This window comes from Panthera uncia, chromosome F2 (genome assembly GCF_023721935.1).
Source record: "Panthera uncia isolate 11264 chromosome F2, Puncia_PCG_1.0, whole genome shotgun sequence".
Classification (NCBI taxonomy): domain Eukaryota; kingdom Metazoa; phylum Chordata; class Mammalia; order Carnivora; family Felidae; genus Panthera; species Panthera uncia.
In genome coordinates, this window is record NC_064812.1 from 44,719,968 (window position 1) to 44,738,763 (window position 18,796).

The following is an 18,796-nucleotide window of genomic DNA, read 5'->3' on the forward strand; positions in this document are numbered from 1 at the left end:
TCTTTCTTTCTTTCTTTCTTTCTTTCTTTCTTTCTTTCTTTCTTTCTAAGAACCTTTTAAGGTAATTGCAGACATGGGGCTTTCTATCCCTAAACATTAAAAAAATTTTTTTTAATGTTTATTTATTTTTGAGAGAGAGAGAGAGACACAGAGCGTGAACAGGAGAGGAGCAGAGAGATAGGGAGACACAAAATCAGAAGCAGGCTCCAGGCTCCGAGCTGTCAGCACAGAGCCTGACGCGGGGCTTGAACTTACAAACTGCAAGATCATGACCTGAGCTGAAGTTGGATGCTTAGCTGACTGAGCCACCCAGAGGCCCCTCTACTCCTAAATATTTTAGTGTGAATTTCCTTAAAAAAAAAAAAAAAAAAAAAAAGGACAGTCACTTATACAATCATAGTACAGTTATCAAATGCAGGAAATTAACATTAACACAAGGCTGTTATCTGATCTTTTGACCTAACTCATATTTGCTCAATGGTTCCATTAGAAAACACAAACAAACAAACAAACAAACAAACAAACAACATGGTCCAGGAGTGAATCCAGAATTGCATGTCATATTTGATGTCATGTCTCTTTAATTTCCCTTAATCTGAAATGTAGTCTTTCTTTGTCTTGTACTGCCTTGATATTTTCAAAAAGTACAGGCAAGATGTTTTGTAGAATGTTCCTCAGTTTGGGTTTGTCTGGTATTCCCTCATGACTGGATTCAGGTTGTACATTTTTGGCAGGCATGCCCAGGAGAGTGATGTTCTAGTCCTTCCATTGCTTCATAGGTTATTTACTTTAACAGGCCTGAATCCTAGTGTTGAAAGGATTGTTTTCTTTGTTTTTACATTTACTGTAAAGTTAAAAAGACGTTAGCATTAAGAGTTATTGCAGGTTGTTTGTTTTTAAGTTAAAAGATGTAATAAAATGATCACTTCTTATATTCCAGGCAGTCAAGTTCAAATTTATCATACACTCCTCTTTGCCCACTATTCTTAATGAGCTCACTCTTCCCAGACAGGTGCAAGAAACTAGTGAATGTTTGTACCTGGTGGGACAGATAGATGACTTTGTCTTGTCCTAAAACTTTAAAGGGAAAACAATTTTTGTTGTGCGCTTAAATTTTCTTCTCATATTGAAAGGGCAGTGCAAGTGAACTTTGAAATACGCCCTTCACAATTAAATTTCTGCAGCCCCCAGACTTCATAGAGTGCTTGCCAACATCTGAGCTATTTAAAACCACTTATGATGCACTTTTCCTTAACCTGTACTTTGATAGCACTATGGGGAGCCTACGTTTTTAAGGAATCATTTCCTTTTTATACATAAACAAGCTTTGGCAATCTGTCCTTTGGTTAATTTGCTGTGTTTGCATTTTCTTCCCTTATCTAGCCAATCAAAAACCCCCCAACAGGGAAGAAATATGTTAGATGCCCTTGTAATTGTCTCCTCATTTGTAAGGACACATCTCGGCGAATAGGATGTCCGAGACCTAACTGGTAAGAGATAAACATTCATTCATTCATTCATTCATTCGTTCATTCAACTAGTATTTATTAAAGGCTTATTATGTGCCAGGCTTTGTTCTAGAGTCTTTGTCCTCAAAGTAATTACAGGAGTTAGATTATTATTTTCCCTTTGTTAAAGGAATGATATGATTAGTTTGAAATTAATGGTCACAAGTATTTATAAGATATAATATTCTTGAATGAGCAATGAAGGATTTCTTGATATTATGTCAGTACTTAATGCAGTGTAATAAATTGGTGACTCATGAAACTTATTTAAAAGTAACCACTTATCCTCATTGTTGTGTATATAGTGAAGTTATTAGGAATACTTGTAATAAGGATATTTATGAGATCTCTAGTTGCAACCTGTATTCACACTGGTATTATATGAGTGAATGGAATAAACCCCTTCTGTAATGCATGCAGTCAAATGTTTAAATAGTTGTAATAAAGGTGTTTCTAAGAACACTATTTGTAAGCCATTTCAGACCCCTGTTACATCAGTGAAGGGAGGTGTCACCCAACTGTAATGTATATATGAGTGATTAAGATCAACTCAAATAAAGATGTTCCAAAGGGAAAAAAATAAATAAAAGTAACTGCCTAGTTTACCTTTGATGAAATTCATCTTAATCTGGAAGTGTTTTAGTCATCATTGTGTACCTTACCATGTACTATACTGGTCTTTGCTGAACATACTCTAGGCAGTAAATTCTGGAGCTATTTGCCCATATCAAATGCCATTATAGATGTGCCCAGATCGGAGTCTATCAAGACTTTACCTGTGTTTTTTCTGTGATTTCTGGCTCTTTGACCTTTCTATGAATCATTTGCAACCCCATCTGATGGCAGGCGAGGGAAGAGAAAGAAGCCTTCTCATCTTCCTTTTTGTCCAACTGTGATTAAATAGACATCAAGGAATACCAACCTACTCAGAGAAATTTGGTTGTGACTCAGCACTTTGGTACCTTCATGGCACGCAACGTATTTATTGATGTGGAATATTTTAACTTTTGTAGTTTTCTACAAAACTCAACTTGTGTTCCTAGATAGTGAATGATAAAAACTATTTTCTGATTTGGACTTATAAGAACTTGAAAAAGGCAGTGAAATGGTTCCCAAGGTCATTGATTAGGAACCAACACTATAATGTATGGTTTCCATCAAAAATATTAAAAACTCTCTTTTTTTTTTTTTTTGCTTTTGAAGTGTTGCTTATTGTTACTTTCTGTGAATTTAGCTTCGAAACCTGACATTTATTTATTTTCAATGCTATATTCCATGTTTTTGGTCATATATTACAGGTTTTGCCCTCAGTCCATTTGTGGGATAATGACGTTGTTTCATTTCTCTCTCCACAGTAGACGCATAATTAACCTTGGACCAGTAATGCTTATTTCTGAAGAACAACCAGCTCAACCTGCATTGCCAGTCCAACCAGAAGGTACAAGGGTCGTGTGTGGGCATTGTGGAAACACATTCCTGGTAAGTAACCGGACATTTGTCACGGTGACATCAATCTGTACATGTAGGTCACGATCACATAGATTTGACCACCGCTCATGGTCTTGTGGTTTTATCCAAGTGCACTTAATCAGAAGTTTTGTGGTTTCTAGATTCAAGAAAAATTCTTATTATAATTTGTCAAAATTTTTTCTGCTTTTTAAAAAATTAAACTTGTAGTAAAGGGAGTTAACTCTGGTGTCCATAATTAGATAAACTACTGGGGAAAAAATAAGAAGTTATAAGTAGTTATAGGAATTCTTGTTCAACTAACTTTTAACTCGAACCCTAAGTTTGATTTTTTAATACATTTTTTTCAATGTTTATTTACTTTTGAGAGAGAGAGAGACTGAGTGGGGGAAGGGCAGAGAGAGAGGGAGACACAGAACCTGAAGCAGGTTCCAGGCTCTGAGCTGTCGGCACAGAACTTGACACAGGACTTGAACCCACAAACTGTGAGATCATGACCTGAGCCGAAGTCGGACGCTTAACCGACTGAGCCACCCAGGCACCCCTAAGTTTGATTTTTAAGAGTTAAGTTCATAATGCCTTGCCCTGTCAGGAAGGTTTTCTTTTGTTATTCAGCCCTCATAGGAGACAAAAAAATTTTCCTTAGAACCTAAGTATTAATGAAAACTTCCAGAGTGTAAGCCTGGGCAGGGCTGAGGTCACAGTGGTCTTCCACTGCAGGATAATCTAAGGGACGAACAGGTTTAAGCAAGTGTAGATGATTTGCATTTTTTTCCTTCTAATTTTTATTTTTAGTAGAGTAATTCATGTGCATAATTTCAATGTTAAATAGGATTGTAAAGCCTATAAGGAAAATAGTGATCATCCCCAAATACCATCCTCCAAATACTTCCAGCATTTCCAGCTGCTGTGCTGGTATTATGTACATGTGTTTAAATTGTTTGTTTACCCTTTTTTCTTTTTGATTTTAGATATTACCTATTACCCTGTACAATGCAGGTTGAGGATTTAGCACTCATAACATCCCTTCCCCCACTCATAGTCCTTTTCTCGATTCCGTGCTCCAGGTAGAGTTTTAATATTTTTTTCAATTAATGCTTAATGTTTATATTTTTTATGATTAGGTAAATTATGTTCACAGCTTAGCCAAGTAATATATTATATTTTGGCACTGTATGACTTTTCAGATTTTTTTTGGATTTGTTAATAATTGTATATCCTTTTGGGGCACCTGGCTGGCTCATTTGGTAGAGCATCTGACTCTTGATCTCAGAGTCATGAGTTTGAGCCCCACACTGGGTATAGAGATTACTTAAAAAAAAAAAAAGAATAATTGTCTCTCCTCCTTTTGAATTTAATTTTCTATTACAAATCATTACTTATTCCCATATTATTTTATAGAACTATAAAATGCCTATCAATATAGTCAGACACATCAGGGAATCTATTATTGAGGCTTCTTGCTACACAGCTGCCATTGTGGGACTTCCCTTCATCATTATCCTAGGAATTCCTTTTTTCTTTTCCTGTATTGGATCACATGCCTTCCTTACAGCTCTTGGTTTACTCCTTCATTTTGGTGAACTACATCCCCTCTTAGCCTTCGGAGAAAATATGCAAGGAAATAAATTTGAGACCTTCTACTTCTTAAACAGTTTTTAATCTAATCTCACATGTACTTTATAGTTTGTCCAGATGTAGAATTGTAGGTTGCTAATTGTTTCCTCTCAAAGATTTAAAAGGCTTTGCTCCACTATTAATGAAAAGTTCAACTACTGCCCTAATTCCATGTCCTTTCTATTTTTTCTCTTTATTTGCCTCTTTCTTCTTTCATTTTCTCCAGTGCTCTGAAATTGCATTGGAATATGTCTTAGGATGGAAAAAGAAGATGTGATACAGATACATACATACATACATACATACATACACACTGGAATATTACTCAGCTTTTAGAAAGGATGAGATCTTACCATTTGTGACAACATGAATGGACCTAGAGGGTATTATGCTAAGTGAAATAAGTCAGACTTAGAAAGACAAATACCATATAATTCCACTTGTATGTGGAGTCTAATGAACAAACAAAAAGTGGAGATCCATAAATATAAATATAGAGAACATACTGATGGTTGCCAGTGTAAGGGAGTGAGTGTTTGAAGGATAGTGGGAGGTACAGGCTTCCAGTTACGGAATGAGTAAGTCATGGGATAAAAGGACCAGCATAGGGAACGTAGCCAATGATATTGTAATAGTGTTGTATGATGACAGATGGTAGTTACACCTGTGGTGAGCATACCATAATACAAAGACTAGTTGAATCACTGTGTTGTTCACTCGAGAGACGTAACACTGTGTGTCAACTATACTCAAGTTAAAAAACATTTATAAAAAGAATGTGTCTGAGGGAGGATATGTTTGAATTCATTGTCTGGGTACTCAGTGGGCCCTCTTATGGTCTAGACTATTTTCTTTTCTTTGTTCCCTCTTTCTAGAACGCTTTAGATCACCTGAATTATTGACTCTTTTTTCTTTTTCTTACATTTTCTTTGAAGGTTTGGCTTTTTCTTTTACTTACTGGGACACTTTCCTGATTATATCTTCCAAACTTAATTCAAAATTTTAATTTCAGATTTTCTAACTTAATTTTTAATCTCACAGGAAAAGTGTTCTCTGGTTAGTTTTTCCTTTTTCTAAAGAACATTCTCTTCTCTATGACATCTTTCTGAAACTATTAGTTCTATTTTTTTGTGAAGTATTTTTCTTCTTTATGCCTTGTCTCTGTTTTCTCCCCACCTTTCCTTTTTTTGTGGTAGAGATTTTACAGAAAAGTTCATTTATATTTAAAGGTCAGTCACTGATTGGAACTTCTATTCACGCAGCAGGAGTTAAGATCTTTCTCCTTTCCTTCCTTCCTTCCCTCCTTCTTTCCTTCCTTCCCTCCTTCCCTCCTTCCCTCCTTCCCCCTTCTTCTGCATCTTCCTCTTCTTTTACTTCTCCCTCTCCCATTTTTTTGAACAACCGTCAACTCTTAATATCAAGAAGTCTTCTTGGAAGGCAAGTTTCTCTGGGGAAAAATCCTGCAGTTTCTTGTGAGTGATATGCCTGGGAGGCAGCATTTAGGAGTTAAAGGTAATGAGATGAAGGTCTCATCCACTGTTCAAACCGTAGACTTTAACTTGATTCCTTTCTTTTATTCTTGCCTTCTGCTATGGCGGGTGTTTCTAAGTTCACAAGCTCTCTTGTCCAGTTTCTTTTCAGAATAAATCACTCTTTTCTTGCATGTACCGGGAAGAGAGGGGTTTCCAGTTTTGCGGAGGGTAGGGAAGCATTTACAGGGGATACTGCTAGGAGCCCCACCTCGGAAAACACGTGGTAGCCCCAATACCTGAAACAGCTTGGTTTCCTTTGGCATATCTCTCTGCAGACAGGCAAGTTTCAGCCCCCTTTCACTAAGCCAGCTCCAGGCTCCGTGAGCATTCCGTTGTTCAGAGATTTGGGGCCATCTCTCCTCGTTACCCTTATGGTATTAACTTTTTAAAATTCATTTACCCCTATTTCAGTCAAGTTTAGGAAAAGAAATGGAAATGCATGCATCTATCTGATTTAATTCATTTAATCAGAATTGCTAGGATACTTCTGATCTTGTAAGGAGAAGATAAATCTTCTTCCTTATATTTTATTCATTAAATCGGTGACTAAGTTGCTTAATTAGAAGATATAGCTGGTGGGAGTAGTTAAAAAATTTCTTTTTGAAAATTACTGCATAGGATAATACACTCTGTAGGTATTGATAGATATCGAGTGATTTGACTAAGTTAAATACATATTAAATATATTTATTATTTTCTTTCTTACATGTGAACAAATTATATTTTGAAATACCATTTAAAGATCTTCAAAACAGATTTCTTTTCAACTTGTTCAGTCAATTCCCCTCCATAATTAGCTTACATTTGCATTTGCTCAGCTAAATTTTATTTTCTAAATCCTTGCCATGGATAATCTTTAGAGCCACATTGTAAGTGAGCTGATTTCATTTGTTCAAATATAATTACTGAGGGCGCGCCAGGCACTGGACTGCATAATGAAGGAACAGGAAGACACATTCCTTGCCCTCATGCAGTTTTATAATCTAATTGGAGAAGAAAGACAATTAAAACAAGAATTATATGAAATATGTTTAGGGTGTTTAGGCTAGAGTAGGAAATAACGGAGGGTTCTTAGCGCACCCACAGAAGTACCCAGCCTAGAGGGAGCGAGTGACATTATGCTCAGAGTAATGAAGGCTTCAGTAGAGCTTTATAATTAATTCTGTATGTAGGGATGCTATGTATAAAATGGAACATAGATTGCATGGAGGGAAAGGCTGAAGAGGGGCAAGACTAGATGTTTGACTTTATTATTCAAAAAAAGTGATGATGATGGTTGGGGAATAGCATAAAGATTTTGAGAGAGAATTGACGTGCTGATAATAGAGTAGATAAGGGAATGAGGAAAAAAGGAAATCAAAGACAACTCTTAGAAAGGTCATATTTAATTTTTTGAAATCACCTGGTATGAATCCGAGAGAGTGATCCAAATTGAGAGGTTAAAATACATGTATATGACATGATTTTTAATACTTTAAAAAGTACTTTATACATTTAGATATTTTCACACTAGAAGAAAACTACTAAAGTAATGAATAATTCAGAGACAAACTTCTAAAACTAGCTCTTTTTAATATTTAGTGTAGGCAAGTGAATCATATTAGCATATTAACACAGTGAATATGATTAAAAACCTTAATTCTTTAGCAGGAAAGGGTGTTTTGGATTAATATGTGATATTTAAAGATGATTTAAAAATTCCTAGAAAACAATTTTTTGGTGATTAGAGTACACAGTACATACCTAATGGGGTGGCTCTTACTTTTGAGAGTTTCAGATTAATGAGAGCTACTCAGTGTTGTAAAAAATAAATAAACTGCTTAGGGCGCCTGGGTGGCTCAGTCGGTTGGGCATCCGACTTCAGCTTGGGTCATGGTCTCACGGTTCATGGGTTCGAGCCCCGCCTCAGGCTCCATGCTGACAGCTCAGAGCCTGGAGCCTGCTTCGGATTCTGTGTCTCTCTCTCTCTCTGTCCTTCCCCTGTTCGCGCGCTCTGTCTCTCTCTCAAAAATAAATAAACATTAAAAAAATTTTTTAAATAAATAAACTGCAAATACCTTAATTCTGACTCAAGAACTTTGCCTTATCCTTATTATTATGCTGACCACAAATAGTCTTATGTCCTTTGTCATATGTCCTTTGTCCTTCAAGCTTTTAACTATTAGGATTCATTTACTTTTTCTCTACTTTGTTTCAGCTTGGCTTACAAGGCTTAGAAACAATTGAGATAAGTTACAAAGTTCAGTAGCATTGAAAAGGAAATATGAAAATTTCGGGACAATGAAAACAAAGGGAAGAAAAAATATGATAAATCATACATAAGGATATAAATATGTACAGTATTTACTCCTGTATAGTTGTTAAAATTGGTCTGAATTTTCGCTTTGAGACCTCTAGAGTCAATGAAGAGAGGAAAACATACTCTATTACAAGATATTCATGATTTTTTTAAAAAAGATCACATAGGAGAAGGTTTATTGGAATACTGTGACCTGAAAGAGAATTATTTCCATGGATTAAGCTAAAAGAACAATATAATGGACTATGTCCTCAACAACCTTCTGTTTATCATAACATCTTTTAATATGTCAGTGTTACAATGCTAAAGTTAAATTTACTATGAATCCACAGTATTCCCACTATTTATTTCACAGCCTGGCTGGAACCATGGATGATGTTTAGAAAAGCTAGATTTGTATTTTCCAAAGTGTATTCAATAGAACATTCATTCTGCAGGATAATAATAGGTGTTATGTGAATAAAGAGTTCCATGGTCATTGGGAATTGCTAGGATAAAACAAAAACTAAACAAATATTTTTTTATAGGTGTGGTTTTTTTAAGTTTATTTATTTATTTTGAGGCGGGGAGGGATAGAGGGAAGGAGAGAGAGAGAGAGAGAGAGAGAGAGAGAGAGAATTCCAAGCAGCTTCCTCACTGTCAGCACTGAGCTGGAGGTGGGGCTCGAACTCAGGAACCGTGAGATCATGACCTGAGCTGAAATCAAGAGTCAGATGCCTAACCGACTTAGCTACCGGGTGCCCCTATGGGTATATTCTTTAGCACTTTTACCAGGCATCATTGTCAATATCCAGGAGGGAGTTTTAATGTAGTATTTATAAACATTTTCTAAGCTTCAAATCATTTTGAGGGCATCATCTAGTCAGAGTACTGTTTGGAGGAACGTTGCTTGGAAAATAATTTTCCAGAAGAATAAAGGGAATACATAGCATTTAGCTAGCCCCGCATGAAAATAAAAGAAGTTTCTTAAGACACTGAACAGTGTAGTTTAATTTTGCATTTCCACGGGCCAGATGTTCTCTGTTGCTGATGAAAGGTAGGTCAAGATGCTTTGTCAACCAGTATCTGACTGTGGGCTGACATGCCTCAGTAAAAACTAACACAGTCTACAATATGTGCCTGAGTCATAAATGATGGTTCAACTTCGCTCTGATGTAGTACCTTCAGTGTAGCGGAGAGTGACAATAGTTTTAATTTGCATCCTTCAAAGTAACGACACCGGTTGCCTAGTGTATCCAATAAAAAATAAAATCCAATAAGGTATTGTCAAATTAATCATTTTTAGCAGTGTAACTTTCTTGTGAGCCTTCTAAGGTTGATTAAAAATATATCTTGAGGAAACTGAGTTTACCTATTACATAGAATCGTTAGAAATAAGCCAAATATTGGAAGACCTTCGCTAAAAATGATTAGAGTTTTAGAGAAGTTGCCTTTAATTTTTCTGATAGAAGAAAGATAATTTGTTTTTTTTTTTCCCTATTGAAGTTCTGGCAATACAATTCTAAGAGCGCAGAGGCTGCATTTGAGATAAAAGAACAGTAGTAAGTCAACTTCCTTTCAAAAGCACAAGTACTTGCATTCCCTTGAATAGGTTATGACAAAATCATTTCTAATAATAGATGATTTTCTGTTCTTAGTTTGCTGCATTTAAGTGAGTACTTGGAGATAACAAAACCCGATGTGTTAGGTTGCTGGCTGTATAATTTACTAATTACATAATGAAGTCTTACTTGTTTATCAGTTATAATTAAATTTACCATGCATAATCTGTGCTAAAATGAAGAACACTATAAAATGATACTACTGGACTAAATCACCTCCTTAGGTTGGTCATCTAAAATTGTAGAATTTCTACGCCCACACGTTAGCCTTCAGGCTTGGATTTTGAGTTCCTCTTCGCTCAAGGGTTTCATAATTGCCTCCTTGGCTGCTTTGGTTCTTTTAACTAGGAAAAACTTAAATTTGTTATTTATAAATAAAATTTGAAATGACGTTACAAGTTCAGTAGCTGTCCTAAAACTAATTATAAAAACATAAAAAAGCACTGATCAGATTTCTAGGTTCTTCACTGCTCAATATTCTGTACAACTCTAGCAATCTTTGTTTATTAGCACATCAATTCTGACATTTTTACTTAGAATAAGTTTTGTGGGGAGCACTTGCATGGCTCAGTTCGTTAAGTGACTGACTCTTGGTTTCGGCTCAGGTCATGATCTCACTGTCTGTGAGATCAAGCCCCACACTGGGCTCTGCACCGTCAGAAATCCGCTCCCCCCCACCCCCCACTTGCACATGTGCGTGCTTTCTCTCTCTCAACCCCCCTCTCAAAATAATGTTTTTAAAAAAAGTATAAGTTTGGCAGTAAGTTAACTCGTTACAAAATAAGTATGAAAGAAAGATTCACTGTTGCTTGCAAAAAAAAATGTAGCCTTGGTGTGGCATTCCCAGATGTTGAAAAATAATGATTTTGAGAAGGGAGTGACCATTCATGTAGTTTCATCTCTAGTTTGTTTATGTTGGGACTGTATGTCCCTACCATGACTGAGAGATAATTTCAAGGTTAACTAACTTCCTTTGAGGTTTGAAATAAAAATGAAGAAAGAGACGCCTAGGAAAACCCAGGTATATTTGATCTTTTTTAAAAGTTAATATTTTTTTAAGTTTTAAATCTTATTTATTTTTTTAATGTTTATTTTGAGAGAGAGGGAGAGAGGGAGGGAGGGAGGGAGAGAGAGAGAGAACAAGTGGGGGCGGGGCAGAGAGGGAGACACAGAATCCAAAGCAGGCTCCAGGCTCTGAGCTGTTAGCACAGAGCCCAACATGGGGCTCGAACTCACCAACTGGGGAGATCATGACCTGAGCCGAAGTTGGACGCTCACCCGAATGAGCCACCCAGGTGCCCCAAAACTCAAGAATTTTTTAAAAATTAAAAAAATGTCATGCATCAAAGACTTTCTGAAAGTTATCTTCTATTGTGTGGAAAACATTTGGATATATATAATTTATTGAAACCCTACTGTACCTAGAATTGGAAAGTTATGAAAAGAGATAGGAGTGATTTGGAATCCTAAACAAAAATTAATTTTAATAAAAGATTAAGTTGTTTTGATGATAAAACTGAAGTACTTAAAGGAATTCTCCTAAAACTATAAAGGAAATAGACACTTTGTAAGAAGGTATATAGAAAAGCAAGCAAAATAGAAGTTGAGAAAGGCATTTTTTTTTATTTTTTATTTTTCGAGAGAGTGTCGTCAGGGAGGGGCAGAGAGAGAGGGAGACACAGCATCTGAAGCAGGCTCTAGGCTCCAGCCAGTCGTCAGCACAGAGCCTAATGCAGGGCTCGAACCCACAAACCGTGAGACTTCGACTCATGACCTGAGTTGAAGTTGGATATTTAACTAATTGACTGAGCCACCCAGGTACCCCAAGGCATTTTTAAATATACATTTTGTAGTTAAGATTTACTTTAAACTTACATTGCACATTCTTTCAAAGACTTTCACCCGCTGCCAGGAAACCATTTCAAGGATCTCAATAACAAGGAAGATAGCCCATTCTATTACCTGCATTTACAAGGGAAAAAAATTGGTGCTGTAGAAAGACTGTATTTGTTACTTAGAATACGCACGGACAGAACCGAGAGCAGCCGCCTGACTTGAGTTCTCCCTCTACCTCGTTTGTTTAGTTTACTTACTTTGTGGGTTTCCCACATAAATAGATTATAAATAGCTGCATTCTAGTAATGAATTTAAATATTCATATATTTTGAAGGTTAGTCTTCAAGATTTAAAGGCAAAACATCTTTGAAGTTCCCTAAAATATGTTTTTATTCCTTGGGAGTGAACTGAGATATAAGGCTGAAAGAAATCATTCTAATTACAGCATTACATTCAGTTTTCATTGTGAAGCCAACCTAGATTGCGTCAAAGCCTTGGACAAGTCATGGGAACTGTCGCAAAGGAGAGTCCCAAACTTTATTTTAAGGGACGGAAGAAGTGTTGGAGGGGGAAACCGCCTATACCCCCAGAGAAGGGGGTTGCTTCTGCTGTGATCCCTGGTAACATTTGAACTAAGAGAAGCATCTTATCAGATTGGATAGTTTTCAGTTGTTTTTCTTTTCAATCTTTTCTTTTTATTTACAGTGGATGGAACTGAGGTTCAACACTCTGGCAAAATGCCCACACTGCAAAAAAATGTAAGTTTCTCTACCATTGGAAATGCTACTGGGAAGTTCTCGAGAACAGTTTAAAGAGTTTAGAATTCTCACTTTGGTAGATTTTGATTTGCAGACATGCCGTGGGACAAATGCATGTTTAATATATTTATGCTTTTCAAAACTAAAAAAAGCCCATCTTTAAATTGATTAATATATTCTATTTTGAAATGAAAACGATTGGGCTTGATTATCACTCTCCAAAGGGAAATCAATTTCTAAGAAAGAAATTACTAAAATTGCCAGTAACCTGGTGAGGATTTGCAAATGTCCTGAGAGGTTATGATCTATTGCAAATATTCTAAAATTTGTATTTAAAATATGGCTGTAATCTAGGAGAAACACCAAGTGCCTGGGGGTTTATAATTAGGTAGTTGTTAACTTTTTTTCATTTCCTATCTACTGAGATTATTCTCTGATAGCAGATTTTATATAATTATTTATCTGTCTTAACTATTCAGTCTATTTTCTCTATTCCTAAATAGTGTACCTAAGGAAATTAACAAAACGTAATATAAAAATGGGAAAAAAGTAGAAGATAGTTTGATCAAAGACATTTTATGGCAGCTGTGTTGGAGGTCCCCAAATCACCCCAAGATTCTGTGATTTTCTAGGAGTACTATTAGGAGTTAGTATATATTTGTACTCATAGCTATGATTTATTATACAAAGAAAAATCAATAAAAGAAAAGGCACATGGGACAACGTCTGAAGGAAACCACATGTAAGTTTCCAAGAGTCCTCTCCTAGGTGAGTCACACAGAAAGGGCTTAATGCCTCCAGCAGGGAATTGTTACAACACAGATGAAATATTATCTACCGGAGAAGCTCATTAGAGATTCAGTGTCCAAGGTTTTTATTGGAGCTGACCACACAGGCACCTATTACATGGCACATACCAAATTTCCAAACTCTCAGAAGGAAAGCATTCAGTATTCAGCATAAACCATATTGTTTGCACAAACAATTTAGGCACGGTAAGCCATTCTTATCAGTTAGGGAATTGTGGGAACATTGTAGAAATTTAGGTTCACAGATGCTAGCCAAGGGTCCCATCTTGAAAGCAGACCTTTCAAAGGAGAGCTATCTCAGGCTTGCTATACATTGCCTCTTCCTGCACAGTATTTATTTTGATAACAAAATTCTAATTTGAAAATTATTGTTGTCCACTTATGTGTGTGAATTGTAACTTAAGCTAAGGAAATGAAACTGCAGTGTTTTGACAGGTCAGGTTTTTTTTATAAAAAATTTTTTTTAATGTTTATTTTTTTGAGAGTGAGAGAGACAGAGTGCAAGCAGCGGAGAGGCAGAATCTGAAACAGGCTCCAGGCTCTGAGCTGTCAGCACAGATCCCGACGCGGGGCTCGAACTCACAAACCGTGAGGTCATGACCTGAGCTGAAGCCAGACGCTTAACTGACTGAGCCACCCAGGCAGCCCGACAGGTCAACTTTTAACATTGAAAATATGGGTTCATAGTTTAATTGGTGTGGTCCCTAGTTTGATATAAAAACCGTATCTATTTTGAGGAAATCCTAGGAATGATTTCTACGAGAAAAGAATTGAAGTGTCTGAATAGAATGTATGTAATAAAATCTATTTATCTCTGCTAGATCTAATTCCAACTCAATATAGCCCCATAAGAATAACTTTTTACAGCATATTTCTAGCTTCAAAGGAACAGATACTTCCTTTTTTATTTGTGAAATTAATCAACTGAATTCTTAACTTTGTTGAATCCAGTAGAAGTCTGTACGTGGAGAGGCAAAGTGGATAAACCCAATAAGCACACAGAAAAATATATACTTTAGAGACACTCCCCCCACATGTACGTGAATATGTATGTGAATGATCCAGATTTCTTTTTTTTTTTTTTAATGTTTATTTATTTTTGAGAGAGAGAGAGAGAGTGGGTGGGGGAGGGACAGAGAGTGGGAGACACAGAAACCAAAACAGGCTCCAGGCTCCAAGCTGTCAGCCCGGAGCCCAATATGGGGCTTGAACTCATAAACCATGAGATCATGACCTGAGCCAAAGTCGGACGCTTAACCGACTGAGCCGCCCAGGCACCCCTGAATGATCCAGATTTCTTTTTTTTTTTTAATTTTTTTTTTAACGTTTTATTTATTTTTGAGACAGAGAGAGACAGAGCATGAATGGGGGAGGGGCAGAGAGAGAGGGATACACAGAATCGGAAGCAGGCTCCAGGCTCTGAGCCATCAGCCCAGAGCCCGACGCGGGGCTCGAGCTCTCGGACCGCGAGATCGTGACCTGAGCCGAAGTCGGACGCCTAACCGACTGAGCCACCCAGGCGCCCCTGATCTAGATTTCTGAGTGTTATTTCTGTTTCCACAAAAAGGAAAATATTAAATTGCAAACTGTCTTCACCAAGATCACTAAAAATTCTGTGGAAAATAAAAAGCAGAAACTTTTTGTGATGAGCAGATTGTATGCTAAGCACAGTGATGGTTACTTTATATACAGAGATGCCCGAACTGTAATCCTTTCAGCAATCCTGGAATGCAGGAATTATTATCCTCATTTTACAGATGAGGAACTGTTAGAGAGGTTAAGGATTTTGCTCAAATGACTTGGGTAATTATTTTAGAACAGTGGCAATATTTTGCTGATAATAAAGAAGTATTGAATGTCTGGATAGTCTATGGTTAAAATATCACAAGACAGTGTATTAATGTTAAGAAGAATTTATATCAATTACTTCAGGAACAACTTGCATAGACATTTCACATGGAATAAGTCTGCTTAAATATCATTCTTAGAGGAACATTTATGGAACTGGGATCACATGCTAACCATGGGAGGACTCAGGACATCCGTTACTTATTTGAGTAAAGATACTGCTGTCACATGAACACCCATGGCTTCTTGTCTACATTTTCTTTTCCCTTGGAATGTTTTTCTTCGTAACAAAATGATGAGACATCTGTTGCGATATGATTCTAAGGAGTATTGTTTCTTTAAACACAAATATAAAATACCCTAAAACTATTTTTAAGTTCTAGGAGTTACTAAATCATCACCAGGAAACCCTCACAGAACATGTGCAGGAAAGCTTCCCCCAGGGGCCTCCAGAGACCAAGGAGCATTTTTTCATGTCACTGTTTCTTACTCATGCAGTGAGTGGGGCTGTTGTAGCCGAAGGTGAGGTTGCTCTTTCAGGTGGGTGGCTTGTGGCCACTGCGGGACAGGAGCTGTAGTCCTAGCACTCTGAGAGTCCTACTCGTACCCTATCATTATAACCGTCCTCAGGCTGGGAGAGACGGCGGTTTAATCCACGGTGATTATCACTGAATGTCATTTCTCTGTCTCAGTGATGTACTCCTTTGTGGATCACCTCCTGATGTTTCAAATAGTGGTGGACTCTTAATCTCTTTCATTTTGCTGTTTAGTGCTTTCTTTTATAATTCTCCGTGAATTCAGTAAACAGTCCTGCACCAGGTACTGCGTGCTTGAAATAAAAGATGTAACCTTGCCTTCGGGGAACTTATTCTTGTGGGTGTAGGGAAGAGAATAGGCAACTAGAATAAAGTTGTTTAAGTGCTTTGGAAGAGATACACCCTGCCTTTTCTGTTCTCAGGAGCCCTCACCCCAGATTGGAGGGAAAGGGAACTTAAGACTTCCAGGAGGGGGGTATATGAAGTAAGTCATTCAAGATGAGTGGGAATGATGTGAAAGAGACTGCAGGATGCTTCCTTGTAGAAGGAGCTACCTGTGCAGAGGCACAGTGGAGTCAAAGTGTAGATTTGGTATTAAGGAAATGGAATAAATAGGATTGAATGTGAAGGTATAAGAGAGAGATTGCGCTGAAGGATGGCTTTATATCTGAGGGGCTATAGAACCACTCACTAAGATAGGGAATCTAGCATCTAGAAGAACTAGGTCTGGAAGAAAGATGCAACATTCATTTTGAACATATTAGATACAAAGACAGTCTAGGTTTGCCAGATTGGCTGAGTCTTCATCCCTTGAACTTCAGAGCCATCCACTTTTCAAACTACTGATCCTGGATCAATATGGCCATGACTTCTCCCTTCCTTTACCAAGATAACTGGCAGCTGAAAGAATTCTGTGTTGGTTATCTTTTTACAAAAGTATAGCTTTACACTTCAACAAAACCCTGGCTTAATGCTCCGGTTGGAAGTGTCCCTCATTAACTCCCTCTTCCGTTCTCCAAAATAATGATCTCCAGATATTTACTGTTCCTCTTAGGCTCCCATCCCTCACGCTACTACTCTCGCAGCCTCAGCAGATGAGTCACCTTCTGCCTCCGATATGACTGAACCTATCTGTGAACTCCCTCGTCTTTGCACTGCCTGCCTGTACGCTGCCCTTCGTTTCCTCTTCACACAGGGAGGGGGTCTCTTCCTCTCCATGCTTTTCCCTTCCCTTAATCACGGCACCCATTCGCTCTGGAGTGAAGTGCAGTTAGCCATCATCCCCACTAGGCCACTGAATTTGTTCTGATAAAATTCACATCGCCGTTGCAAATTCTAATAGGTCTGTTCAGTCCCCATCCTGTTTGTTTTCTCTGTAGTGAGTATTTGGTTCTTGTTGATCATCTTCTTTTTTTCCTTACAATTTGTTCTTTGCGTGAAGTCCAGGTACCACTTTTTCCTGGTTTCCTCCCATTTCTGAAAACATTGCTTTGCTCTCTCCTTTGTTGACTTCACTTTCTCTTCCAAGTTGTTAAATATTGCTCTTCTCGCGGGTTGCAACTTGACTACACTGTATCCTGGTTTTCTCATAGTTTCTTCTGCCATTTGTGTACCATGAAATCGCAACCAAAATGCCACTGAATCACCCCAGATCTCTCTTTGGAGCTTCGGATATAGATATACAATCTGTATTCGCTATTTTCCCTGTAGTTATTTCAACCTGGGTGTCCACAGGCATCTCAAATGGTCATATCCAACTTCCTTACCCCACTCTACTAAGTTTCCTTGTATGTTGGTGAGTATATTATACTAATGGATGTTATCCCGTCTGCCCAGCTGACCACGCCAGAAATCCGAATGTATCTTTACTCTCCATATCCAAATGGAAGCAATTCTGTTCCCTGTCAATTCTGTCTCTTGACATTTCAATTCTGTTCTCTTATTCTCACTATTCTTGCTTGAGTTCATGCATTTAAGGTCCTTCTCCAGGACTGTGATCATAGCTTTGTAATTTATCTCTTGGCCTTCAGTCTCGCTGTTCTCTATCCATCTATTACAGAATGACCCCAGATACAAATGTGATTTTAAACTCTTTGTCTTCACATGTTTTCATAGCTCCGAAATTCACGGTCATGGCATACAGTTGTGCAAGTTGTATACTTCACAACAAGGTGCTGTTTTCATTGTTATCCTAGGTTTGTCTATATATGTGGCATATAAACTATCCTGAGGAAGGATATATTCTACTTATCGACATAAATGCACCGTATGGATTATTATAGGGTAGGCCCATTGCCTAAAATCCAAAATCAAACTCCAATTTTCTTAGCAAGGTTTAGGTATTTGCCTCCAGGTTTAGGTATTTACCTGACTTCCCTAGTATTATCTTTATTATGCACCTTTACACACAACCCACTATGGGCCAACTTCAACAAATTCTTCTACTTCTATAAATATAACAATAGAGTTTCTTGCTTCTGTCCCTAATCCTCATCCTGCTAGGCCTGGGATGACCTGGCTAGTCCCTTTCTCATTATTATAAATCTGGAAAATCCCTACCTAACTTTACATATTAGCTCATACAGCCCTTGCTTCCACTGCTCTCCTCTCCTACTCTCCTACAGAAACCTTCTCGAGAAGAAAGGTTATTCTGCTGCTTGTTTTTTGAACAAAATTCTTACTTTGTTCATACCTGAACAATGCCACTGTTACCTGCTAAAATGACTTACTTACTTTCTCATCTATCCACATCTTATCCTGTCCTTAAGCCTCACCTAATAAAACCTTCCCTGGTGACTTCCTCTGAAAATTGGGCTGTAAATAACATTGCTTGGCATCGCCTTCATTTTCTACATGTTCTTTATACTGCTCGTGGCCCATAAGGGGAATATTGTGAAGGGGAAGGTTAATAATTTGAAGAGTGAATAGTTACATGTTTGGGAAGTATTGCGTGACCTTTTCCTTTTGGGAGATTCAGTGTCCATA

General features: G+C 37.5%; 1 protein-coding gene across 2 annotated transcripts in view; it reads left to right on the top strand.

Moving 5' to 3' along the window:
• Window positions 1-18,796, top strand: part of PIP4P2 (phosphatidylinositol-4,5-bisphosphate 4-phosphatase 2) — a 52,857-nt gene that overhangs the window by 24,326 nt on the left and 9,735 nt on the right. For both annotated transcript variants that reach the window (XM_049633598.1, XM_049633599.1), the window contains exons 3-5: window positions 1,384-1,490; window positions 2,864-2,987; window positions 12,566-12,618. In XM_049633598.1, the coding sequence (XP_049489555.1) occupies window positions 1,384-1,490; window positions 2,864-2,987; window positions 12,566-12,618 (284 nt within the window). The remainder of the gene's footprint in view (window positions 1-1,383; window positions 1,491-2,863; window positions 2,988-12,565; window positions 12,619-18,796) is intronic.